This window comes from Triticum urartu, chromosome 2 (genome assembly GCF_003073215.2).
Source record: "Triticum urartu cultivar G1812 chromosome 2, Tu2.1, whole genome shotgun sequence".
NCBI classification, from domain to species: Eukaryota; Viridiplantae; Streptophyta; class Magnoliopsida; order Poales; family Poaceae; genus Triticum; species Triticum urartu.
This window is the reverse complement of record NC_053023.1, coordinates 709,492,116-709,519,477: the sequence shown is the minus strand read 5'-3', so window position 1 is coordinate 709,519,477 and position 27,362 is coordinate 709,492,116. Positions and strand designations below refer to the sequence as shown.

The following is a 27,362-nucleotide window of genomic DNA, read 5'->3' as shown; positions in this document are numbered from 1 at the left end:
TTCTCACTGAGAAACCCGACGAACTCTCCCTCTCCCCCTCCTCCAATGCGGGTGGCTCCCCCTCCCTCCGGCGCGGGTGGCTCCCCTTCCCCCCGGCGCGGTTGGCTCCCCCTCCCTCTGGCGCGGGTGGCTCCCCCCTCCCTCTCCCTCTCCGGCGCGGATGGCCTCCCTCTCCTTCCTCCCTCCCGCGTGGGTGAGAATCCCGCCTCCCTCCTCCGGAAAGGCTGGCTGGCTCGCCCCTTGGCCAGCCGGAGGAAGTCGCGTAGGGTTTTTCAGAACCCAGCGACGGGGAACCTGTGAAGAAATGGGGTAAAGGGCCGTCAAGTTCCATGAGCGACGAAATTGGGCTAAGAAACTCGTACCTTGCGAAACTGGGCTGCACAGCTGGAATGAGGCCCAAAATCCATCCGCGCCATGAGGTTGCGCTGCAGGCCCAGCAGCAGCGCCAGTGGATAAGATAGCCGACCGGCCTCGCTCCGCAGCCTCTGCCCCGGTAGCACCAGGTCCGTCGGATCTAGATCGGAGATCCAACGACCATGAGGCAGCGGCGGAGGGCCAATCCATCCTTGGCCTATGCACGACCGACCGGCCGGGGGCGCCGCACCGACGAGCGATTCCTTAACCTGATGACCAGCAAGCTCTCGCCGGTACAAGGTCATCAGGTTAAGGAAGCCCTGGCCGATGCGATTTGTGCCGAGGGAGGCCGTGGATGTGCAGATGCACTTGCACTTGGGTGGAGCAAGCGGGGCGGCTGACTAGAGGGGAGGAGAGGGCGCAGAAGCTTGGATGTTAGGTTTAGGTGGATACTTATAGCCCGGTGGAGGGAAGATGCCTCCCACGTCTGTCCACCGTGACAATTTAAGTGCGTGGGCCCCACCACTCCAATAATGCCGCACCGACCGAGAAGAAAGAGCCAAGGAAAAAAGAACGAACGGTGCTCCTGAATCGACCCGGGAAGCACGCGTCGACTTGTGCCTCCCCCGGATAACTCTCCACCCGAATAGTTTATTACCGAGAAAGGGCTAGCTGTATCATTAGTCTCCTCCTTCGTGATGTCTTTTTTTCTTTCTGAAATTCAACTTTAACACTTTTTTTTGCGGGGAATTCAATTTTAATACTTAAACTAAGAGAGTACAGGAATCTCATCTGAAACAATGGCCACGACTTTCTGAAACATTATTAGAACGCTCAACCCATGTGTTACTTTAAACTCCTGTCTTGTCCAACGTAAAACGTCTCCTCGTTCGTTGCCGAGAAAGGTACAGCGACTATGTGTGCGTAGCAGGTGCAACATTACATTCCCCTTTGAAGCCTTCTTGTTGTGTTGGAAATACTAGTACTTTGGTTTACAAGAATTTCATAGAAACTCTAAAGGATAGAAATTTTGTAGGAAAAAATCTTTTGAAACCCTTTGGTTAGGAATTGATTTATTTCTCCATACAATGGGGACCAATCCTTCCTACTTTAAAGAAAAATATTACTCAATAGAAAAGTTTATATACATGATTCAAATGACAAATCTTTTCCTAAAGGAATTGAGATAAGAGAAGCGCATGCGCGTCTTGCCGCGCCATTTTCTTCCTCGTGTGCGTGTGACTCCCGCATGGTGTATGGCGAAACATACAACTATTACATTTCGACTTCTCGAGGTTTAGTAGGGAATGAGTTATCACTCGTCTTCAAGAAGGAACGCCACCACCAAAGAATGTAGCAGCCACAACTACACATTGAGCTGAGAGGTTGTAGACTTGTAGGGATATGTATTGTCTAAACAAATTTCACAAAAAAAAAGGTATTATCTAAACAAAAGCTGGATACTTATGGAGAATCTAAAAAAATAGTTCAAAGTAAAAAATACCTTCCATGGCCATAACACATCCACATAAGAGTTGAGGTGCCTGCACATATTTAACAGGATAAAAGAGGTAACACCATTAACATATTGGAAAAGGGCGCGATAGTCTATATTTCTGTTTTCGCTGGCTTCATAAAGAACAGAGTTTTCTTCTGAACTGCCATTGTTAAAAGTGTGAGTGATTAGCGATACGGTGTGGTGTCATACAAGGATCTCAGTGGCAGCATAATACCAATTAAAGCGTTCTCCTAAACTCAGATTTCTCTCATGCGAAAACAACACATGATGCGCCTAGTTACAATCCCATATGACTATGCCACGAATTCTGCTTCCCTCGGCGATCCTACTTACTCGAACCTCTCCATCTGTCAGATGAAACCGAAGTTAGCAAAATATCATACTCCCTCCGTTTCTAAATATAAGTCTTTTCAGAGATTCTAATATGGACTACATACCGAGCAAAATGAGTGAATTTACACTCTAAAGTACGTCTCTCTACAAAGACTTATATTTAGAAACAAAGGGAGTATGTGTTATGCTTCAACTGTATCTCTGCTCAGTATAACAAAGAAAAGAAACCGTATCTCTGCTCCCCAGAGGCAAAGACAAATTGCAAGGGTGAAAAGGACTGTGAATCACCATCTGGTACTAATTGTCCCAAGGCTACAGGCACAATCGAGCAAAGCCACTTGCTATGCGCTTTTAATTACGTCAACTAAACGCAGTGATACAATCATTGCTAATTCATAATGTGAATCATGACATGCAGCCGTAGGGAAAAAGCAGACTCCAATTCCATCATTGGTGGTGCTTCAGCAAAAGTTCAGAATTTTGGGAGCAGCATTACCTGCAGCCAAATGCAAGACATGATACTAAGTACTAACTACGAATGTATGGGATGTAATATTCAGGACGGCATAAGGTTCTGCTATGTTGAGATCTAATCTGCAGGTGGCTAGGCGCTACTAAATAAAAAAATACAAGGTACCGAATACCAAGGAGACCACCACAAATGTATGATATTTTTTTTCTGAACAAATATTATATCATTTGGAGACATTAGGATGGAACCTGACTGAAATGTCATAACCCATAGAAGCAAGCATGCAAGCTTCAAAGTATAATTTAGAGTTGGGAGCACCATTAGTGATTAATAGTTCTGAAAGGAGCTTACATGTCTTTTGCTGACACCTTTGTAAATCCGTGCATGACGGCGTAATTAATCCCTCAATGATCTGCATGAGCTGATAAAAATTAACATCAAAATAAATATTTCCCAAACGGATCGCTACGTATCAGACTGATTATTGAACATGGAGAGAAGATCTGCAGCACAACACGGTATCTGCTGCTCGTTCCTTTCAATAAAAATTGAATTAGATCATCTCCCTTATGTTCGAATGCAGAGTATGAATCTTTGAACATAAGCACTATGCTAGTACATGAATAATGCTGAAATAAACATGTATTCTTTCTACGATCTATCCTCCATGACAACATTTGATGTGTGGAAGAGTGTGTAGATCTGAAACTGACACACCTTCTTTGCACCAATAAATAAATAAAATAGAAGATATTATGATGTATTACTATAAGCCTTGCAAGCAATGCAACTAATGAGTTAGTTGCGGGATGATATATTACGGAACGACTAAAGAGACTTGCCGATAAAGAGATTGAACTAGGTATTGAGATACCGACGATCGAATCTCGGGCAAGTAACATACCGATGACAAAGGAAACAATGTATGTTGTTATACGGTTTGACCGATAAAGATTTTCGTAGAATATGTGGGAGCCAATATGAGCATCCAGGTTCCGCTATTGGTTATTGACCGGAGATGAGTCTTGGTCATGTCTACATAGTTCTCGAACCCGTAGGGTCCGCACGCTTAACATTCGGTGATGATCGGTATTATGAGTTTATGTGTTTTGATGTACCGAAGGTAGTTCGGAGTCCCGGACATGATAACGAACATGACGAGGAGTCTCGAAATGCTTGAGACATAAAGATCGATATATTGAAAGCCTGTATTTGGATATCCGAATAGTTCCGGATGAATTCGGGAATTTACCGAAGTATCGGGAGGTTACCGGAACCCCTCGGTAAATGTATGGGCCTTATTGGGCCATAGTGGAGAGAGAGAGAGGAGACTAGGGCAGGCCACACGCCCCTCTCCCTCTGGTCCGAATTGGACTAGGAGGGGGGCGCCCCCCTTTCCTTCCTCCCTCTCTCCCCCTTCCTTCTCTCCTAGTCCAACCAGGGAAGGGGGGAATCCTACTCCCGATGGGAGTAGGACTCCTCCAGGGCGCGCCATAGAGGGCCGGCCCTCCCCTTCCTCCACTCCTTTATATACGGGGGAGGGGGGCACCCCATAGACACACAAGTTGATCATTGATCTCTTAGCCGTGTGCAGTGCCTCCCTCCACCATAATCCATCTCGGTCATATCGAAGCGGTGCTTAGGCGAAGCCCTACGTCGGTAGCTTCATCATCACCGTCATCACGCCGTCGTGCTGACGAAGCTCTCCCTCGAAGCTCTATTGGATCGTGATTTCGTGGGACATCACCGAGCTGAACGTGTGCAGATCACGGAGGTGACGTACGTTCGGTACTAGGATCGGTCGATCGTGAAGACGTGCTACTACATCAACCGCGTTGTCATAACGCTTCTGCTTTCGGTCTACGAGGGTACGTGGACAACACTCTTCCCTCTCGTTGCTATGCATCACCATGATCTTGCGTGTGCGTAGATTTTTTTTTGAAATTACTACGTTCTCCAACAAAGTATTGCGGTCCAAACACTGCCACCACTGCCCTGCAAAACTTATAGAAACACTCAATGGTCGTGGACTCGACCATGCGCCCATAGTCGTCGAGTGAATCACCAGGAGCTCCGTATGCAAGCATTCTCATCGCTGTCGTGCACTTCTGGATTGAGGTGAATCCAAGTGTGCCGGTGCAATCCTTCTTGCACTTGAAGTAGTTGTCGAACTCCCGGATGGAATTCACAATCTTGAGGAAAAGCTTTCGGCTCATCCGATAACGACGCTGAAATGCTTTGTCGCCGTGCAGTGGAGCGTCGGCGTAGTAGTCGGAGTAGAGCATGCAATAGCCTTCCAGACGATGCCGATCCTTTGCTTTCAGCCACCCCGGCGCCGAGCCACCTCGCCGTGGCTTTTCATTGCTCGCGAGCAGGCCGGCGAGGGCGGCGAGAACCATGAGATGCTCCTCGTCCTAGACGTCGGCATCGGCTTCCTCCTCCAGCAGCGCCGCGAGCGCCTCCTCGTCATCCGAGTCCATCGCTGAGTGCACAAATCGCCGAACACCTGGCGGGCGTGGTGGGCGCACAGCCGCCGGTATTCCGCCATGCGCGGCCGAAGCGCCGGAAAACTCGCCCGAAAGGTGGAGGAGAGGTTGCCGCGACGAAACCTTCTCTCTTTTCCGGCGGGGAATGGCCTATCTAGCGGTGTTGTGCGGTGGGCGGCGTCGGGATCGGCAGGGTGGTGGCCGAGCGCGCGGGGGTGTTCGGCGAATCTGGACGATTGCCTTGACTTTTTGTCTAACGGTGTGGGCCAGACGTGTTTCCCCTTCCGCGGAGCCCCCAAGTGCCTCCCAGTGCGCTGGGTTCGGCCTGGGATCGCGGTCCCAAAAACAGACCGAGCCAGCGGATTTCGGCGACTTGGAGGCGCGACTGGGTTTTTTTTCGGCGCCGGCACGTAAAAAGTCGCCCTGAGGGGCTATGGGGGATGCGGCTGGAGATAGATGCTCTTACACGTGAGGTCACGAGAGCACTTTCGAGCCCAGACGAGCGATACACAGTCTAGCCCAGCAAGAAAAATACCTTGCTACTCGTAGTTGTTTTCAAAAATATGGACATGGAAAAGGCGAAGATGATGTGCAAGATGGCGCTGTGGTGCGTGAAGTACCGGTCTGAGCTAAGGTCGACCATGACCAAGACAATGAGGATGCTCGAGGACAAGGAGGAAACCGTGGCTCGTGAACCCGTACTCGTAGATGGCGAGCCTCAAAGGTGGTGTTCAGTTTAAGGGCCGGTGAGGGATTGACTAGGGATAGCCCTCACCACGTGGTTGGGGATAACCTAGTTTGAACAGCGACGACGATAGAACCACCTGCAATCAGATGATGCGACACCAGCCCGTAACTCCGAGTCCGGAAGTGTAGCAATACTCTTCGTGAATCATTTTAATTTGCTTGCATTTGAATATCAGAATATTTCCGGCTCACTGATGGTACTCTTCAGTTTTCCTGCGCATCTTTGGGTGCTCAACTGCTCATTCAAGCTTCAGTTTGAGTTTGCGACAAAGGTACATTCTTTTTTTCTAGAATCGTGACAAAAGCTACATGTGTCTCGAACTCTCGACCAAGATAAGTCGGCCCAAACGAGCTATAGGGCCAGTTCTTTTCGGCGATTTTTCCAGAATCGCCCTCCTCCCCAGCTTCTCCCAGAATCGTCACTTCATATTTTTTTTACAATCCTATCTAGTTAAGGTCTAATTAGGTAGAATTGTAAAAAACATATGAAGTGGTGATTCTGAAAGAAACTAGGGAGAGGGGCGATTCTATTCTGGTAGAATCGCCCAAAAAAACTGGCCCATAGACAGTCTAGCCCAGCAAGAAAAATACCTTGCCGCTCGTAGTTGTTTTCGAAAATTCGCAACACGTGATTCGCTGCATACGGCGGCTTGCAGGACAGGCCCGAATGGGGACATTTCCCAGCCGCCACACTCCACCCTTCACCTTTCCCCATCCCCCGAAGAAAAAACATTCGTCCACCCGCCCAAGTACCCAACCCAAGATTCCACCACCCACAGGCCGAAGCCTATCCATCCGCTGCAGTACCCGGCCCCACTTCTCATGCATTTACCCAAACCTACGCACCGTCGCTGTTCCCACACATCGGAATCTGGACGGAGGTTACCAGTTAGCATTACTCACCCGTACACACAACCTCTCGAGCAACCAATACCACCACACCCGTCACAGCCAAGTGGGCCCGAAATGATCGACTGCGCGGCGGGCCCTCCTCCTCATGCGAGGGGTACGACAGCAAATCCACTGTGGATTACGATTAGCAGCAGTTAATGCGCGCTTCACTTTGCGCAGGCCAACAACCAGTAGCCGATAAAGCTTGTCCCATTTACCTCCGCGCGCCGCAACCGGCTCACCCTCGCAGTCCCTGCGGGTGGGCCGGCCGCGCGGGGCGGGCCCGCGCGTCATGGGGGCGGCGCGGCCGCGCGCGGCCCGTTTAAAGCGGTGGCCGTAGCAGTTTCGCCGACGTCGCTTCCAAAAATCGCCTCCTCACGTTTCCGGTTCGGATTCCCCTCGCGTCACACGCTCCCCTACCCCGCGCGCTCTCTCTCTCCCCTCGCCCGCTCCCATGGCGTCCCTCTTCAGGGCTCGCCGGCGGCGATCGCCGGAGGACGAGGGGGACGACGGCGACGGATCCGGATCCGGGCGGGGCAAGCGCCGCCGCCTCTCGCCGGAGGAGGGCGGGCTGGTGCCGGCGGAGGGGGGAAGGAGCCCCGGGTGGCTCTCCACCATCGTGACCGGGGCCAAGCGGGTCATATCCTCCGTGCTCTTCTCCTCGTCCGAGGAGCAGGCCTCCGGGGACGAGGAGGAGGAGGAAGACGGCTCCGAGCAGGACTCCGGTGAGTTGCTTCCCCTTCCCATTTCCCCCATTGTCTCCGCTTCTCGCCCTCCCCATGTAGTGAGCTCCGGCTGTAGTGCGCTCGGTCGTTCACTTAGACCTGCCAGTAGTGGCCGTGGTAACCTATAATGGGCAAGTTGGTGCTGCGCGAGGGCTTCAGTCGCGGGTCGCGACCTAGGGTTTCGGTTTTGACTTCTCAAATTAGAGTACTAGTTTTTGAATCTGGCTGCTCCGCGGCCACTGTTGGCAGTAATGGTGCAGCAGAAGTGCCGAGCGACCGATAGATTGCGGTAGAGTAAGGATTTTGTCTCGCTAGGTGGAATTGGGGATAAAACGATGACGAATTCGAAAACCTTAAAGTTCCCACCGTTTGTTGTGGAATTTGAAAATTGAAGCTAGTAATTATTTTTCTGAACATACCTCAGTCAAGAGCTTTGGTCAGACTTGCTTAATTTTCGAGTAGGAAGCTACTTCGGAGGTATTTGAAATGAATAAGGGAGAGTTAGCTCTGGCAGGTGGAAGATTAATATATATTCCTTCTTTGTAAGCTGGGGCCATTTTACATATACTAGAATGCTGTTCCATCACACCCTCCGTCCAAAATAAGTGTCTTAACTTTAGTCCAAACTTTGTACTAAAGTTAGTACAAAGTTGAGACATTTTGGGACAGAGTGATATTAGTTTGTTTCACATGTAAAACTTTGGCCTCAATTGCATCAAACCATCTCTTCTGTTTGATCTGTCCTCACACTGCCATCTAGTGCAGCTCACAACTTCACATTCAGTTGGATTTTTTTAGATATGTTACAAATGTGTTAATTAGAAGTATCTGCGCAGATGGAAATGAAGATGCCCATGATAATCATGGAACAATAGTTTCTTACAGCGAATCAAAGCTTGCCATTGAGGAAATGGTTATGAAGGAAACATTTTCAAGGTAACTGGAGTATATTATTCTTTTATACACGCGCTAACATGTATAGCTAGTTTCCTTCTTTTTTGGACAGCCACTATGAATTACTCCCTCTGTCCTGTAATATAAAAGTGTTTTTCACACTAATGTAGTGTAAAAATCGCTCTTATATTATGACAGAGGGAGTAGAATTCAGTGGTAAAGAATTTAGCTTGTGTTCCTTCAGTAAAAACTGCTGTTTGTCTTGTAAACTTCTATAATGATATACTTATATTAGTAGTAAAAGAATCTAGTTTTTGTTTTGTCTATCGGAACTGATGTAGGTCTCGTGAGCTTCTTAATTTGAATCTAGTTTATGTTTTGTCAATTGAAACTGATGTCAACAAGAGCTTTCTATAATGAACTGCAGCGACATATTTCTCTTTAGCAGTGCACGGTTAAGAAAAGAGTGTAGTTCGAAGCACTATGGATCTAATCCTGACTTAAGTAACTGTTATGCATACTATTTGTTTCTGAGACATTTTGATTGTTTATATTTGGTAGATACACAAAGTTTAGGCCTTGATTTCTTGAATAAGCTCTATCGTATCGACTACTTTCCCTCTGAATTATTGCTGTTCATTTTTCAGGGATGAATGTGATAAGATGGTAAAGCTATTACAGTCACGTGTTACAGATTCAGCATTTCCTGAAGCCTATGAGCATGGGACACCAAAAGAAACCCCAAGCAGGAATGGCCATGATTTTACTGGAGCTTGGCGTTCCTTGAATCGCAATAGAAATGGCCCTGGGTCAGGTCCATTTTTGAGTACCGGACCTGGTAACTTTTCTCCTGGCTCTCCTCTCCAAGCATCACCTGAGCTATGTAGTGCAGCAGTTATGGAAGCAAAGAAATGGTTGGAAGAGAAAAGGCAGGGATTAGGCTCAAAGCCTGAAGATCATGGACCTTGCACATTAAACACTGATGTGCTTAATGCTGTGAGTGCTGATGTATTTTCTTTTCTAACGGTTATAGCCTTGAACTCTTAGGTGATTGCATAACTGAATGTTTATCTTGGTTGCTTCTGTTGTTTACCTAAATGGCTTGGCATCTCATGCAGGACCTCAAATCTGACAAGGGTTCTCCTGTCGATTTAGCAAAATCATACATGCAGTCATTGCCACCATGGCAGTCCCCTTTATTAGGCAGTCGGAGATTTAAATCACCACCCTCCGGTGGAGTACATATTAATGATGAAGAAGGATCCAAATACTTCTCATCATCAAAGGTAATTCAAAATATAGGAACACCAGTTTTCTGCCAGGTCACAATGGAATTGCTGGAATTTTCAATTATGCTCAGCCTAGTTTTGAGGGATAATTTGGATTAGTAGGAACTCTGTAACATCTGCTACATTATTTTTGGTGATCAGTATTCTGTAGTCTTGAATGAGGTACATATGAACTCTGTATTGCTGCTTAACTGTTTGTGCATGGGCTTTCTTTGAACACATTGTTTCATTTGCTATTGGCTGTAGACATTCATTAAATTTCAGAATATAACATTGTGACCGTATTTGATATAAGCATGTTAATATGGCATGAAAATTGTGCAGTCACATGTTGGCATGTTGCATGCTTTATTTCTATTATTTCACCAGAACTTGTTATATACCGTCAACTATTCTTGCATTTTCACTTATAAGTGTTTTTCTTTCTGAAGGTCGACACCAAGGAAGACTTCCTTTCCAGTTCCAACTTCTGGGAAAACTTTGATTTGCGAAGAGATCACATTAAATTTTCTGAAACTGCAGAAGCTTCTAAGTCGAGGCACCATGGTTCTACTTCCAGATTGTTTGATAATGGTGTCTCTATATTATCGCCGGGTACTCGTGATGAAGTTGGACAGAATGTACAGGGTTATGAAGGTGAGATTTCTTCTTTACCCACCTGAGCTTTTTATGACGCCGAATCACTCATGTTGCATCCTCCGATTATGAAGAACATGTCTTTTGGCTGTCAACGACTAATTTGTTTCATGTAATTTAGGTTCTGATAAAGTTGCTGCAGCAGAACCAGCCAATGAGTGCTCCTTACCTGTTTCACCAACTAAAGATGGAAACCATGTGAGTCGTGAGTTTTCCTGTATCCATGGCAGTAATTTAGATACACCGGCGAAGTGTTGAATCTTTATTTGTTTGTATAAGCATGGCCCTGCAAAACATTATCTACAGTGCCTTTTGCAACTATAAATAATTCCTCTTATTTATCAGTTCATTTCTCTTATTTTAGGGTGCTGTTGATTCTGTGGATGCTGCACCGAAGGAAAGTGGAAATCTTGTCCAAGAATGCCATGTTGCATCTGATGTTCATCCTGGTAGACCCTTTGCCATTTTTTTTTAGCTTTGATGAAATTCTGCTCAGTTTGCTATAACCATGTTTGAATTAATGTAATTGTTGAACTACATGAATAATTGAGTATCCTGGTCTAATGTATTCTTGAATGGTTTTTGTGGTGCAGATGAGGTACCACAGGGGAATGCAGATGAGGTGCCACGTGGGAATCCTGTGCCTCTCACAAGGTTGGCTTTTGTATTAAAGAAGGGTGCACTGTTTAACGCAGATTTGCTGCATTTGCTACATACTGCTCTGTCGCTAACAATATTGAACTGTCTCAGTGCAACGGAAGAGGCTGTCAACCACAGTGGAGATAAATCTGTGCCTGCAGAACCAGAAATTCACGAAGAATTGCATATGAACTCAACTTCAGGTTTGTAGAGACATCCAGCAACTTAGTTTGTGCATATGCATTTTTTTCATTGTTCAATCAAATTTATTTTGTTTGGACCTGGATTTGCCTTAGAGTGATAACATCTTCTGGCCTGGCTGTCAACCCTCTTTTAGTCATCTTGTAGGCAAGCATGTTTTTGCGTAACGGCCATGGTGAGCTATTTATTATCAGCAAACCCATCATAATCAGCAAAGCTATTTATTACGAATACGAAAAGGACAACAAATGAGAAGGAAGGGGGGGGGGGGCTAACGTAGGAGCCAGGATGCGACTCAAGGCACATCATCCATTCGTTGGGTCCTGTGAGAAGCTCTCCAAGGCCTGGGCGAGTGGGCGACCCATGCCACACTCAAAATTTCGAATTCCATAGGATTTTTAATTTGCATAGAAGGTGCCCCCACTCAAATGTTTTTCTGGGTCTGCTGCACCTGCTTTCTTCCAAAGGGCGGCCTTGCCCCCTTGATAATGGCGGTGACTCCCAACTGTGGCACCGACTTATGTAGACAAACATGTGACTTTTTATTTCAAGCATTGGCCAAGAATCATGATACTCCTACTAGTTTTGCTTGTCAGGCACAGTGAAGTCAGTTACTGTAGCCAACCAGTAGTAGCCGATTCCTGTGACCTAGTAAATTTGTTAAGGTTGGATGCAGTTATGGCTGCTTAAATTGACTGAAAATGAACTGTTCTAACTGGTGGTTTGGATTTTTTTTTTGTAAAAATAAGATCGTTTCCAGTCTTCTAGCTGATTTAAACTTTGGAATTGGTTGCAAACTGATTCCTTGGTTAGGCTCTTCTGGAGCTCGAAGTGTGCTGGAACTTGTGAATAATTGGTAGAAATCATGAAGGGCATCTCCAATGCTAGAGATGGTTATAGGTAGATGCTTAAGGGAGATAGAGAGAGAAGCATATGAGAGTCACAACCTCCAGTTGAAGCAAATATATTGACAGGCGCTTACATAGTTTACGACCTACAGAAGGATTCCATGCACGTAAACAGCGCACTGTCTACCGCATGAAGTAGCAACACTGATGTTGTCCATGGTTAATAATTTTCCCCAAACTACTGTCTCATATTACACATGGCTTGAGTTGTCCTTTCGGGCCATATATGGTAAACTTATTTTCAGCATGATGAATTTTGTTAAGCATCCCCTCAACAGATCAACCATATCCGGCAGGGCTTATTTTTGTTAGAATGTTAGTTGAATAGTCTTGTCTGAAATGGCTGGAGTAGAGCTAAACCAGAAACCTTTTTACAGTAGCATCCCTTGCCTAACTTAATTTCTTTGTTTGTGATTCATTTCTATTGTTGTAAATTGATAGCTCCCACTATTCATGCTTATGTTGGCTTTGCTGATTATGGAACTGTTCCAGAATCGAGAGCAAAGGATGCAGCCCCCCATTTCCGGATGAGTTTGCGTTCCCTAAAGAAAAAGGTCCACACGAGTTTAAATGGGCCTACCAAGAAAATCTCTGCCAACGGGTAATGTGATATGTGCAAACCATTTTATATTCCGTCATGCTAATTTGTAGAGTAGTTTGCACTTAGATGTGTGGCATTAATTGTGCCTTTGTGCCGCAGTCTTCTGGATCGATCAGATGGCAACTCAGGGATAGAATCCTCGTGCAATGATAATCCCAGCTGCACTAACTCGAGCAGTGCTGTACCTCCCAACAATAATGAGTTCATCAACTCTGCAGCTGATGCTTCAGCTGATAACACCGTCGATGACGGCGTGAGAACGGTTTCAGAGAAACCGGCGGATGGTAAGTCTGTCGAAAACGGCGCTGGGACGGATTCAGTTGAACCCGCAAAGGAAGACGCTAAACCAACTTACGTCAGACGTGGCCGGAAAAGGGCTGCTCGTAGGGCGTTATGAAGAGGAGTTTAGGAGCAAGCACTTGTTATACCAGGTCGCAGTGTACTAATATTAACTGGTCCCAAGAAGGGGCGGTATGATACCTAGGTTTAACCAGAGCTAGTATTCATTTGATGGGATATCTCAGGTAACACATCATGTACCCACGCCCGTATCCATGTTGTATCACTGTAGGCTAGATGTGATTACTAGGTTCAGTAGCTGCTCATTCAGTCTCATCTAGATGTGGTCTGTATTATTATTGTTATTTGGGTAGTTTGTGAAAGACGGAAGCACAACTTCATCACTACTATTTGATTGTATTGTATTGTATCATTGATGATTGACAGTGCATGTTATGCTTGCATTTACCACACAAGCATTGCCACCAGCCATCGCATATCTGTGTCTGTTTTGGCATTCTATGATGGTCCTGTATCTATCTATCCATCCATCCATCAACTCGAATGGCTGACATATGCCATGTTCAAGCTGCTGTCACATCCACGCGGCCGCTTTGTTCCGTAGCGGGCGACTCGTATGGGTCAAACTCTTGTTCTTCTCCCCTGATTTTGCTTAGCCACGGAGTAACTGAACCTCCCGGAAATTTCGTCCTTGACGTCCTGCGATCTATCTATCCATCCATCTTGACTGCTCAAGATGGAATGGCGAGGACAGTTCGATCGGCCATAACATGGAGATGCGTCCGATCTATCGGCCATGCAAGCGTCACATCAGTCCACTGAGAAAAGGTCTGCACTGTGCCGCTCGTACCGGGAATATCTTGCGCAGTTTCCAGAGCAAAGATTATACAACGAGAGAAAAAGAGAGGAGGCTACGACGGCCAGATGCACGCTGCTACGCGACAGAGCGGGACACAGTTTTCACATCATGACCCAAATCGAGCCCCCTTATCCTGAAAGATCCCCGGTCCCCTTCCCGTTGCAGGCAGACGCAGCAGAGCACGATCCTAGGGAAAGGGTCCCCGGCCGGTTATTGCAATGCCGACGACGACGACGACAAGGCCATTGCCTGATGCGATGATGCTCCTCCGTTTTCTCCGGCTAATGGAGTGTGTACATGACATGTGCCGATGATGAGCCACGGCGGCTAATGGATGGATATGGGGTGTATATTAGTACTGGTTTACTGCTACATGTTTTTTTTACCTAACAAAACCCAGTCGGGAGAGACGAAGGGGATGTTCTGATGGACATGGAGATGGACATGGCCTGGCTAGCTAGCTAGGGGAGCGGTCGGTCTGGCTGGACGACGGTCGGCGGGCTATCCTAGCTAGACGACGGAGCTGGAGCAGGCGGAGGGGGCGACGATCTCCACGGAGCCGTAGTGGGTGAGCTCCCTGATCATCTCCTCGATGCACTCCTCCTCCTCGTCCACGCGCTTGACCACGTCCTCGACCCTGTTTCGGCGAGCGGCGTCGCGCCCGGCCCTCGCCGCCTGCTTGGTCGCCTCGACGTTTTGCACCGGCGGCGGCGTCGCCATGCAGCATTTCTCCAGCTTGGCGCGCAGGGTCGCGGAGAGGCCGCCGGCGCCGGCGGGAGCGACACCGTTGGTGGAGGAGGGGAAGTTGGTGCGCGCCGCGGGCCCGCTCATGAGCCTCGCCGCCTCGTCGTACGCCCGCGCCGCGTCCTCCGCCGTCTCGTACGTGCCCAGCCAGATCCTCGTCTTCCTGCACCCACCACCACATCCCAAAGCGCAAACACAACATCAGAACATGTCCATCGTACGTAACTGCACATAAAACTGCACCGACAGAGGTGGAATCGCACAGGAATACAGTACAGTTTGCGGACGTACATGAGCGGGTGGCGGATCTCGGAGACCCAGGAGCCCCAGTGCCTCTGCCTGACGCCCCTGTACCGCTGCAGCTTCGGCATCCCGGCCGGTCGATCGATCGCACGGTGCACTGGCTAGTGGCTACCCTACCCGGCCGGCCTCACTCTCGCCTGATGGCAGATACGTCAGGTGCCGGGCCTGCACACCGGCTTATATACCGCCGCTCGGGGCCAGGGCCAGGGTCAGGGGGGAAGACGCGGGCGGCAAAAGATGGACGGATGCTCAGTCAGGCGCGATCTTTCTCGGGATATACGACAATCAGCATGCGATATCGTGACATTGATCGGAGTGGATCGATCAGTGTCTCAGTGAGGCCAAATGTAATAGTGCAGATTGATGATGGTTCATTAACGCAGCGCGCTGATCGCAGCCTGTGGATGGATACGCCGCATTAGTGTAGCGTACGCCCTGCAGATAGATAGATAGATGGATGGATACAGGTACGCTACGTACGTACGTACAGCAAAGGTCAACAGCAGTACCACGGCGCGGTGGGGCCTACGTACGGTGCGACCTTGGTGCATGCGACGTAGTTAAGGTCGCATGGCAGTTTCTGTGGCCACTGCCGCTGTCGGGTTTGGAACATCTGGCCGTCCGGTCGAGCTCCGGGCCTGCACAGCGGAGATGTTTTTTTTTTTAGTTGTACAGCGGATATGTTTTTTTTTTTGAGTTGTACAGCAGTGATGTTTGAGGCCGGCACGTAGGCCAGTTACTTGATGTGGTGTGGACTGGGAGCGGGAACGAGTCCTTTGCAAGTTTGCACGCCCGAGTACCCGACTGACAATTATGTTTCACTATCGCGTAGGGGTAACCGGGAGTTAGGTTTAGGGCCGACGGTGCGCCATGCTTGGAGCACGGACAAAGGGCCTTTGTCGGCCACAAGGGCCATCCATGTTTCAGCCAAAAGAGGAATTTTCTCTTTTGACGTGCGATGTTTAATATTTGCTAAACTATCACTGAAGTGAAATTTCCTACAAATGACTCGGATTTCGAATAGAGTGATTTGTTTCTAGATTGACGGTGCCTCTCCTCCTTTTTTTTTGCGGCAACTACCCCCCTATCTCCAAGCGGCGAAGAAAATATATACGATCGGCGTCATTGATATTGTTGCATTGATTAGATTAGATCGGTGCAGCAAAATGCACATTAACACTAATTAAGGATGGATTCGCACTGGGTGCAGCGTATGCCGATACACATTGGCGAAGCCAGAGGGTGGCCAGGGTGGTCATGGACCACCCCCGGATTTTGCCAATGCAACCCACTACTTTAGCCTAATAAACATTAGCTAGGGCAACAAAGCTCAAGGAAATCTGATCATGGACAGCCCGGCCCGGCCACCTAGCTAAAATAACAGGACATGTCAGGCTTACCATTCGGTCTAGGCTCATGCTTCATTTTGTATCCTGAAACATAATTTGGGCTGGCTTTGGGCTTCCCTTTGATCCTTTTCAGGCCAGGCTTTTGGGCTTCGACGTGCACATACTAAAAAACTGCGTTCGAGCCGAGCTTTTTGGCTTGTGTATGAGCCATACCTAGACTTGAGAAAATAAACACATTCAGGCTTCGGGCCACGATCAAGCTTTTTCAAGCCCGTTCCAAAACCCAGCCCGACCCAACACATGACCAGGGTTAGGCCCAAACCGGCAAGCCCACAAGATGCCCGATCATTTCTTCCTCCTAGAGTCATCAATTGAATCCTTACAAGAAGCGGCGCGGGCTACCGGCAGCAAGAGGAGGGCAAGGGTGTTGGCGGAGGCCGGGGACGCAATGCGCCCGGGTGCGTGTGGCACAAGCGTTAAGGTGCATAGTGGCAAGCTAAGATAGTGATGCTTTTCAATCTTCAATATGTTTTTTTTGCAGGTTTCAATTTCCAATCTTCATTTGTTTGTTTTTTGCGGCTCATGAACTAGCTAGTAGTGCCAGGGTTGAACCACCATGTGTGTGGATGGAGAACCCTCCCTCTTTCGTCCGTAGTTTTATTGTGGACGATGTATCTATTTTTGAGTTGAAATAAAGCAAGGCACGATGCCATTCCTTAAAAAAAACTCCTTTTGAGGTTTTTTCTTTTTCTTTGGATGCTTGAACTAATTTAGTGCGTTTGTTAAAATTCAAATACACATACTGGTTGATGAATGTAACATTTGTATATGTGCCCGAAAAAAAATGTCGATTGGACCACCCTGACCCAGATGACCACACGCTAACCACACAAAGCATCAGGTTGTTTGGTTCTAGGCTTAGGAGTGCCATACTTTGCCATACAATGTTTGCCACACTTGCCTAAGGTTAGTTCTTTAAAATAAGAGCCACAAGTTGGCAAGCCTAATGGAATCTTGCCACACTTTTTGTGTGTATGTGATGTGGGACCATAGTGTGGCTTGCCTAAGATGTGGCTTGAACCAAACACACACCTAAGTTGGTCAAACTTGCCCAACCTTAGGTGTGGCAAGCTTTGGCAAACTTAGTCTCAAACCAAACAGCCCCGGTGTACGTACAGCTTGGTCAACAGCAGTACCACGGCCCAGTGGGTCCCATGGTGTGATCTTGGTGCATGCACACAGCACAACACAGAGTCTGCCTGCCAGCTGCTGTGATTGCTACCAGATGCGGGTTTTGGATCATCTGAGCGGCTGGTCAAGATCCGGGCTCTGTTTGGCAGGGCCAAACGATCTAGCGGAGACGTCCGTTGGCGCTACCGCACGTGTCGACGAGATGAAGAGGCCACGTGGGCATGTGGTTCGTGTGCTCTGGAAATGGAATGCCCGGGTTGACAGTTCAACCGGGAATCAGTGATAAAGTTTACGTGGCGTTATCTACATACTGTAGTAGAGAAAACTAGACCAGAAGGGAGAGAAGCCTTTACTAATTTTTTAATTAAGAGGAGAATGTGAGACAACAGCGTCCTCGAACCTCACACAGCCGCTTGCTCGCCACTAATAAGCTTCTTTTCTTTTTGAGAAAAGCTTGCTAGGCCTTTATTTATTAGCTAAAATGTTCAGGCCGCCACAAGTCACCCATGTTTCTGCCAAAAGAAGATTCCTTTTTTAAGCTCCCGCGTGCAAAATATGAGACCCCTTCCTACTCTCTCTCTCTCTCTCTCTCTCACACACACACACACACTTCGAAATCCATCGAAATTTTAGTAGTTTGACTTGTTTCTTTAATCGTGGCGCCTCTCTTCCCTCCTCGTTCGCACATAGTAGCCAAAAATGCGGCGAGTCAGAGAGGAGCACTCTGAGGAAGTTAGTTAGCATCGCGATGCGATCGAGCTGTAGCAATACCGACGGTGTAAAATCACCGCTTGCAAATGGCCTAGATACATCACCATGATCTCATTATAGCATCCAATGTACACTAAATTTAAGGGTGCCTCACTGTCCGACCATTCCCTTTGTGTGCTACCAGTAACTCTTTCTCACTGGTTCTATCCTTGTCTCCGCTGAGTTGCTGCCACGATCTCTCTCTAGTCATTAGTACCTCATCGTCGACAATGCCATCCTCATCTCCGTCCAGGTAGCTGGACCGCCTTAGCGCGTCGCCTTTGAATATCGCCGGCCACCGTTCTTCCTCACCCGTGTCTGACACCGTTGCGTGCAACCCCATTGTCTTGTGTACGTTGCCCTGTCAGCAGCACCGTTGGTTCATCCACCTGCATCAAACCATCCTTCTAGGTCCGAGAGGCAGCGGTTCTTGTCTGGCGCTATTGCCTCCATGCCCCAACCATGACATGACCCTCATCTGTGCCGTAAAAATAATAATGAAATAAGGAAGAGAAACAAAATTAACCAGAATTCAACTATAAACAAATATCACAATACGTGCCAAGGTCTATTAACCAAAATAAATAATGAATTAGATAGCAAAACCACCCACTAGAAAACCTATACCAAGATATAAAAATATACAAATCTGAAAGACTGCCAGATGCAGAAATAGAAGAAGTGGAGAGCCAAAATATCAAATTAAAGCAGGAAAAAATCATTCAAATGAGAAATAGCTATTCTAAAAAAAGCAAGTTGTGTTTATTCTAAGAAAATCATTCGAATGAGAAGTACCTTTGTGATTATAACCTTCATTTTTCTAAGAAAAAATCTAGACGACCGCGTGACACATGTGGTAAGCAATCCAAACAATTCAAAAACAAAATATCCGGACGTTAGGTAACACAATTCGGAATTAACATGACAGGGACGCCTTTTAGTTTTTTTTTTTTGCAGCACATCCGACAAGTCGGCCCGGTAAGCCACATCTTTTAACTCACGCTGAATCTAGGAACCTGGATATCTCTGATCCTGTCCGCAATAAACGACACAGCGCATCTCGCTCATGTGCTGCTCACAGCACATCGTTATCGACGTCCAATCGATCGATAGATCGGACGGTCGCGATCCGCGGACAGTACTCCTTTGTCCAGGTGCAGTGGCCGTTTGATTTGAGACACCTCTCACCCCAGGAGAAGCCCCGCCTTTGCCGGAGCTCGATCGGCAGCGGCAGCGGAACGTGTCGCGGCTCCGGCGCAACGGGCGGGCGTGGCTCGCCGTGGGGTGTTCCGCGGCCAGGGGAAGCGTGGGGTCGCCGTCACGGCCGGGCGCGTGAACGTCGATCTCGCCATCTCGGCCACTGCATGACAACTGACAATGCGTTCCCTGGCTTGTTTTTACCCGATCGGCTGAGATCTTTTGTGCGCTGGGTCCGGACAAAAACTCGAGTCGGTTTGGCGTCTCCCGGCGTGCACAGATGCACTGCTCTGCTCTGGTTCCGACTGGTCGATGTTTGTTGCGCTCCATCGAAGGCACGGGACTGCGTGCCGTCGGAAATGATAATGCATATTAAGTTTTGGGGTTGGAAACCATGGGCGGAGATCACCGGCTGGCTTCCTGTGCCATCGTCCAACACATGCTTACACGTATCAATCTTACGCATCAGTCTTGCTAAGTCTCAGTCGGTCGAGACTTCGTTATGTCTTGATCGACGCTATATTTCTTTGATCTTGCATAATTTTTTTTATTATACTATATCACTTGATTGAGATTTGGATTTAAGTTCCAGTCCACTGAGAGCTAGCCACACCTTACATGCACGGATGCGTGCACCGAAGCTGGCCAGGCGCATGTCATGTAGGTGTGGAACTTCACAAGATGGATCGGTCATTGGTGCGTAGGAGAGTCACGAGAGCGAGCATGAAGGCCGGGAAGCCATATCAGACCACGGGCAGCAACTCCATCCATGTTACGGGTTGACTTTAAGGTCTGGGACCGCAGCAGGAGCATGATGGAGGCTCCGGTCGGCGAACCCAGACGCATACGCCGCTGTCACGCTGGTGTCTCCCTACCCTCGCGGCCTCGCCGACATTTGTCCACGGATAGTCCTAGACGTACGGGCTCATCACGGGACTTTTACGGGAGAGAGAGCTGTCCTTCCCGATCGAGCCTGATCTGACCAGTCATTTCTCCATCGCATCATCTACCTCAGGTCACTCACCCCGGCCACATGTTGTGGCAAGACGAACAGTTTGGAGATATATACCAACCTCCAGGTGGCTCGATGCCTCGATCATTCAGTTCACCCGGCCTTTATCTGCAGGCGTCGATGACGGACCGGTCCGGCAGCCATGTGGGACTTCGCCGGCCGGCAGGCATTGCGCGCGATCAGGCCGTGCATTCGCCGTCAACATCTTATCCGCGGGCGCGGGCGCTCACCTGACTGACCCAGACGGAAGCTGATGGTGCCTGCTTTCGTGATCGGAAGCAGTTTCTTTTTCTCTATGCAGAAACGGATGGTGAACACTTGTCCCTGGGATTCTTTGGGAGCCTCACCGGATTAACGTGATTACGTGAGGCTGCTGGTGCTGGCAGTTTATCACCCAATTATGAAACTGATGGCGCGTGATTTGGTGATCGTAAGCAGTTTCTTTTTCTCTATACAAAAACAGATGCCCAACAGTCAGTTTATCACCCAATTACGAGGCAGCTAGCATGGCACGGACTGTGTTATGTTATCAAATTTCATGTCCAACTTTGGGCCGACATTTCATTTCATTTGCCCTTATTCGAAATGACACGTCCGCGTCCAAATTGACGGCAAATTCAGAAAAATAGAACTGACAAGTCGATGTACGAAGCGACCAGACATGAGACATCAAGGTTTGTAAAAGGATAGGAGAAATTTTCAAATTCAAAACAATAAAAAAAAACAGTTTGCCTTAGAGAGGATTGCTCCGAACACACATGAAGTACCGCGCATTGATGAGACAACCTGCTATGCATATGCCTAAAATTGAATTTCAAACAAAAATACAAACTGGTGTTGCATCTTATTTTTATTTCCATTAGAACTGGTGCGTTGATGTTCAAAATGACAAGACTGCACGATGTTTATGTAGGACTAAATCTGAAATTTAAACAAGAACAAAAAACTATATTGGGTTGACAGAGTTTTGCCCCGACACTTCATATTGTTTGAAATTGCCAAGACACGGCAATGTATATGGGACTAAAATTGAATTTTAAACAAAAAAAAACAAACTATGAAGGTATCTCATTTCTTATCACCATTAGAACTGGCACATTGATAGAACTGGCCCATGGCGGATCGCTGGAAGATTCTAGAAGACTTTGTGTGCAAGACAAGAAGATGGGATCATGGAGGATTCTATCTCTCTATATGTAGCCGACTAAGTTTTGTAGCCCTAGGGCCCTCGATGTGTTATATAAGCAGGGGTCCGGGCTCGTAATAAACACATTGAAATATCGGGGGTACTTTGTACTTTGTAATACACTCCAACACGATAAAAACAAAGAGCAAAACATAGGGTATTATCTCCTCCATAAGAGTCTGAACCTAGATAAAATCCTTGTCCTTGTTACCATCGTGCCGGGTCGTTTAGCTAGGATACCCTACCAAGGGATCCGTAGGATTTAGCTCCCACACTCATCTGTACTGTCACCGGCTTTCGACGTACCTTTTCCATATTGATCTCCGGGATCTGGGGTACCTGCGGGGACTAAGAACGAGAAAGAGATAAGAGAAAATTACGTTGCAATGCACATAATACGCTGCAAATACACATAACACATTTGGCATTAAAATCAATACCAACAACCCCGTGCGCAAGTACATAGCGCTACAAGGCAACGCATAAGCCCATAGCTAAGTAGTCATGCATTACAAAAAGAACCCCTGATTCTCTCGCATATACAACTCTCATAACCTTTTCTTCATATGTACACGTAGTCGCATTCAAGTAACGTCAAAAGACAAAACAGTCTCTCCAACGCATAAATGATTGTGAGTTTATGTTTTCATCATCTTTGGTAAAATCAAGTCCACCGCACATACACTCGTAACACGCTCTACCACAATTTTTGCGAATAGTCCCAAATTTAATTCACTAGTACATGCTAATAAGGACGAACACACTGGATAAACTTTTGTATTTCCAATGGTGCAGTCAGCCCAGGCTGGTTGGGGCTGCGACCCGGGTCATGGCATTGTGTTTCTTTGCTGACTGTAGCACACATGACACTGTTGGACACTGTAGCAGGTGTTCGGCCTAGGGCTCGCTTGGGGCCTGATCTGATTTGGTATACAACTCTCTCTTTCAACTTCGATACCATGAGATGGGCCTTGGAAAGCTATTGAATAAGTAGGGTATTTGATTGACCAACTGAAGTGGTTGTCTGCCCAAGGAGACTAAAATAATCAAGGAAAGAGGTATTCAGGCAAGTCCACACAAAAAAGCACAAAAAGATGATAATAGACACTGGAGTGCTCACGTATGGGAACCTCGTGCGCCGCAGCCCACTAGCGCGAACCATTCACCCACTGCTTCGCTCAATTTTGCTATTGTACTCTGCTGGTTCACCTTAAATCCATGTTACAACGCATAAGCCCACTCATGTTGCTCCTTCACCTTCGCCGACCGCCGACCGCCCTCGTCCCCTTCCCCACCGCCTCCTTCGCCGACCGCCGACCGCCGACCGCCCCCTTCCGCTTCTCCGACCCCCGCCCCCGCCCCCGCGCCAACGGACGTCTAGGGTTTCTCAGGAAAAGAAAGGCGCGGGGAAATGGTGGTGGGCAGAGCAGCGGGCGGAGCAACGGGGGGCGGGAAGAAGAAGGACAAGTTCGCTGGTGGCGGTGCGTCCTCTTCTCTAACCCGGGAGGAGCGAGAAGACATGCTAGATGCTTTAATTGAGAAGGAAGTTCAGAAGAGGATGAACAAATTTAAGGGGAAGAGGCGGGACAAGTTTGAGCTCTCGGTAGAAGATGCAGGGCTGCGATTGAAGATTGCCAAAGAGGAGCAGACATCACTTTCGGTGAGTTGATGCCCTTTGTTTCATAGCTTATGACCTGTGGTTGACGTGCTAATTTAATATTGATTTGTTAGTTTTATAGATTCTTGTCTGCTACTTGTTTAGTTGTATAGGCTTTTCTGAATTTCATCAAGATTGGATTGACCATTACCATGCAATATGGCTTCCCATTACCACATGAATTCTCTTTGTATACTGTACTCCTTATTTATGAATAACCTTCAGATTACTAATATGGTACTGTAATAGAAACAAAAACCATAATATTGATAAATTTTTAGGCCTCACATATTCTTGCATGGCCCCTTACAGTGTCTATCTGTTCATTTATTGGCACGTGGCCTTAAATATGATATCCATGACATCATGAATCACATATAAGCCCAAATAACATAAAGCACTATGAATTTTTGATTTCCAGTTCATTTTTCCTGTGAATATGTAGGGCCATAACCTGCTCTGTTTCAGTTTCACTCAGTGTAACAGGTTTCTGGAGCTGATACCTAAGCAATTGGATTTTTAATTTCTGCCTGCATGAATTTTTTTTAAATGCGTGCCTTTGTTGTTTTTTGTACAGACCTTACCCAGATTTGAGCTTGACATCGACTGTGATATTTTGGAGTACATTAATCTTCTGAAAGATAGAATGTTTCATCACCGAACACGTGGGTCGTATTACTTTGGCGGTGGAGTCGTGGCCACCCCACCAATGGGCGATGATGTAAGTTCACACTTTTCAGTCATTCCATGCATACAATCTTTCTGCCTAGAGCTGTAATGATTAGATGTTTCCGTATCTATACATGTTTCCCTAGAGCTATAAGACTAGTCATAGTGGTGAGTAACTTAGAGTAGTAACATGCATATGTTAGTCTACGTTACTACCTTCATAGTGGGTAGTTCATAAGTGTGATAATATAGAGACCCTCACTCATTATTTTGTACAGTCATTTTGCATTGGGAAGTGCTATGTGAAGATTCTAATGATTTACTTATCTGGCAGGAGACATTCAACATGATTGAATTCATGGAGACAACCCAACGAGGCTCTAAGCGTTCTGTTATGCAGTGCATTTTTTGTGATAATGATCTTTACTATCAATTGTTTAGAGCAACTCCTGAGAAGGACGAAGACAGGTATACTAAGGGGAACTTTTACAGACTTGGTGGTGCTAAAAGGGTATTCCCGGAGAGCTTATTTGGAGAGCTTAAAGATCTTGAAGGAGCCCCTGAGTCCTATCATGATGTGTAAGTAATTACTTTCACAAACTCACTTAGTATGCAATGAATTCCTTAGTTTACATCCAGTAGGTGCTGCTAGATCCCACCTTCCTCACCTGCGTTTTTGAGTTAAGCTCCATACCAGATTTTTTTTGTTATCTGCTGTATGTAGCATCCAGCTACTGCCTTTTTATCCCCCCACCCCTCTCCCGAGTTGTTGAGTGGTAGCTGTTGTATAATGATATTCATTCTTCTTCTTTTTAAATACAGTGAGCAGATTGCGGTGTACGCAAATGTATTCAGGAAGATGGTTGAGAAAGTCAAGAAGCTCAAAAAAGAAACGGCTAAGAAGTTTGATCCTGATCGTTTGCCCCTTGTGCAGCTTCCAATCGTTGCTGTATGCGAGTCTGAAAGGTTTCCAGCAGTACTAAGGTTCACGACTGGTAACTTTTACAGCTCAACACCGCAGCACGTAACTAGCACGCTTCGGGAACTTGTACATAACTGGGGGAGGTTGTCCAAGTTGGCTTTCTTGATGATTCTGGCTGTCATTGAGTTTGACATGGGATACTACGATTGCAGAAAGAGCTTCAACGAAGCTAGAGCTAATTTGCACAACACCGTGAGGGCGGTATCTACACTTGAACTTGACTTCAGAGGTCCTGATGGGCATTTCGGCCTGAAAAAGCTGCTGGGCGTGGGCGGCTGTGTTCATGTCCTCAAGTTTGAGTTTGATGATGTGATCTGTATTATCATGAGGGCCAGACATGATGCACGAGGTGCAATCAGAGAGATTCGAGCAAAACTGGATATCTCTACGGCTGGAGCTGATGTGGAGCTTGCTGGAGCTGATGCCAAGAAGGTGATATCTTCACATGAGCGAAAAGAAGCTCAGACCAGGGAGCTTGCTGGAGTTCGTGCTGAAGCTGATGATGCTGCTAGAGCTGATGTGAAGAAGACGCAAGCGAAGGTGTCAGTCTTGACCAGGGAGCTTGCTGGAGTTCGTGCTGAAGCTGATGATGCTGCTAGAGCTGATGTGAAGAAGACGCAAGCGAAGGTGTCAGTCTTGACACCTTCAGATGGAGCTGATGTGAATGAGTTGCAAACGAAGGTGCCAGTCCCGACAACATCGCGATCTTTGGTTGAGCTTGCTGGAGCTGATGCCAAGAAGGTGATATCTTCGCATGAGCGAAAAGAAGCTCAGACCAGGGCGGTGCCACCTGATGAAGTTGAGTGGGCAAGGTGGCAGAAGTGTAGGCGTGCAGGTCTAAAGGTCATGGACCTACTCATGGAATGAAGATGTCTGTTCTTCATGAACCTGTCCGCTAAGATGCTGTTTTTGCGTTGGTGATTTCAGAACTTCTCCACTGAAGGTGATGGATGTAAAGTTGTGCAATGGCCGATGGCTGATATGTGTAATTGTCCATTCTCTCGGGTTTAGAATAGTCAATTGACTTGAGTATGTGGTGTGCAGTTCTTGATGCTGCTTGATGTTAATGCATACCGGTGATTTTCCACTTGCACACTGAAATTTTCAGCTATGATTCACCAACCTTTGTACATGTATATGCAGCTGAGAAACTTAATTTGAGAATGTATCCTTGATGCTTACTTCAGACTCTCCTTGTTAATGGGTAGCGCACTATTTGATCCTTGTGTCATCTCCTGAATGCAACTGGGTGCCTAGAGCTGATTGGATTGTAAAGAATTATTATTATGTAATAACTTGCTCCAGCAAGGCCAATGCCTTGAAGCAGCCAGCTCTGTGTGTCACTTGTCCTGGAGGGCTCAAGCTCCTTGTTATATACCACAAGAAGATGGTACAGATAGGTTCTTGTTCTTGAGTTGATGAAGCCATATTAAAAGCTCCAGAGATGATGAAGAGAGCGTCTCACCTCTTCTTTGTGTCTCAGGTACCATTGCAAGATCTTGATTTTCTTTTTTGCCCTTAGGTTCCTTCATTTGCTGCATTATTTGGAAATCACATACAGCCATATTAAATCAGAACTGGCAGTTTATCACACGTCCGATGGATAACATGGGTTTAACTCAACTTATTTGAGAGTTCTTCATCGAAGGCATGTAGTTTAGTGCATACATTTTTCTTCAAAAAGTTAGCATGTGGCGGTATCCAGTAACCTCTTAGAGTGGCGCTTGTGTCAACTTCAGGAATTCGGACTGGGGAAAAACCCCAGAAATCTTTGTAATTGAATAAACATGGACGGAATTATAACTGTAACTGTAATGCCTGTGAAATGGAGAATTTCCACCATCAGGGGCAGGCCTGTGTTTAACTCAATAGTGAGATGATGTATACGTCATCTCACTACCGAGCTTGCAAGCAAAAGGCTAAATGCTCTTGTAGCTTTGGTTAGATCCTGCAGGCTATCTGAAGCAGCATAGACTGAGTTTGCAAGCAAAAGGATCACATAACCTGAAAGTATAGGGAGCAGTCTTTTGTTCCAAACAATAGCATTGATGCCTGTCAGTTTGCGGGTAAGTTACATTTGTGCGATGGAGAGGTCAAGCAGCAGTTTGTTGATCTCTGATTCTCTGAAACCTGATCCTTATATAACTGGATATTGGTCAATATTGTTCAGATCACAAATTCTTGATTGAACTTTTGGTCTTTCAAATATAAGTACACGATAATATTCAGGTCCAAAGATAAATAGTAACCTATTTGAGCAAGTTGGAAACACATCCGTATCAGTAGTAGAAAAATTCCTACGTGCATTGGGATACTGACCTGCAGGTACCGTAGTGTGTGCTGTTTTTCGACTCAACCCTGCTCCTGATTGTTTGTTGACTATTGAAAGACAGTATATGCCTACTCATAGGCTCAAGACATTCTCTCTATGTAATATAATGTGTACTTGTTGTCATATAGGTTACTGT

The 27,362-nt window shown here is 46.9% G+C and overlaps 4 protein-coding genes across 6 annotated transcripts; 2 read left to right on the top strand and 2 right to left on the bottom strand.

Moving 5' to 3' along the window:
* Nucleotides 1–3: 3 nt before the first annotated feature.
* LOC125538076 lies at nucleotides 4–763 on the bottom strand. The gene is made up of 2 exons (XM_048701376.1): nucleotides 363–763; nucleotides 4–294 (listed from the first exon to the last, which is right to left on the bottom strand). Exons 1-2 carry the CDS (start codon nucleotides 657–659, stop codon nucleotides 4–6), a joined length of 588 nt encoding a protein of 195 aa, XP_048557333.1. The 5' UTR covers nucleotides 660–763.
* A 6,391-nt stretch (nucleotides 764–7,154) lies between these two features.
* LOC125539973 lies at nucleotides 7,155–13,411 on the top strand. Its single transcript, XM_048703528.1, has 11 exons — nucleotides 7,155–7,527; nucleotides 8,364–8,463; nucleotides 9,069–9,417; nucleotides 9,540–9,707; nucleotides 10,142–10,346; nucleotides 10,468–10,544; nucleotides 10,711–10,795; nucleotides 10,940–11,000; nucleotides 11,097–11,188; nucleotides 12,587–12,695; nucleotides 12,795–13,411. The coding sequence occupies exons 1-11, from the start codon at nucleotides 7,257–7,259 to the stop codon at nucleotides 13,090–13,092; spliced, it is 1,815 nt and encodes a 604-aa protein (XP_048559485.1). The 5' UTR covers nucleotides 7,155–7,256; the 3' UTR covers nucleotides 13,093–13,411.
* Nucleotides 13,412–13,527: 116 nt separating this feature from the next.
* Nucleotides 13,528–15,099, bottom strand: LOC125539974 (ethylene-responsive transcription factor ERF003-like). The gene is made up of 2 exons (XM_048703530.1): nucleotides 14,890–15,099; nucleotides 13,528–14,761 (listed from the first exon to the last, which is right to left on the bottom strand). Exons 1-2 carry the CDS (start codon nucleotides 14,967–14,969, stop codon nucleotides 14,365–14,367), a joined length of 477 nt encoding a protein of 158 aa, XP_048559487.1. The 5' UTR covers nucleotides 14,970–15,099; the 3' UTR covers nucleotides 13,528–14,364.
* A 7,645-nt stretch (nucleotides 15,100–22,744) lies between these two features.
* Nucleotides 22,745–26,109, top strand: LOC125539971. 3 transcript variants are annotated; one of them, XM_048703527.1, is made up of 5 exons: nucleotides 22,745–23,246; nucleotides 23,821–23,964; nucleotides 24,247–24,491; nucleotides 24,735–25,364; nucleotides 25,452–26,109. In XM_048703527.1, exons 1-5 carry the CDS (start codon nucleotides 22,998–23,000, stop codon nucleotides 25,759–25,761), a joined length of 1,578 nt encoding a protein of 525 aa, XP_048559484.1. In that variant the 5' UTR covers nucleotides 22,745–22,997; the 3' UTR covers nucleotides 25,762–26,109. The 3 variants fall into 3 exon arrangements, with proteins under 3 accessions (XP_048559484.1, XP_048559483.1, XP_048559482.1); XM_048703526.1 differs by having other exon boundaries at nucleotides 24,735–25,434; nucleotides 25,522–26,109; XM_048703525.1 differs by having other exon boundaries at nucleotides 22,747–23,246; nucleotides 24,735–26,109.
* Nucleotides 26,110–27,362: the final 1,253 nt, after the last annotated feature.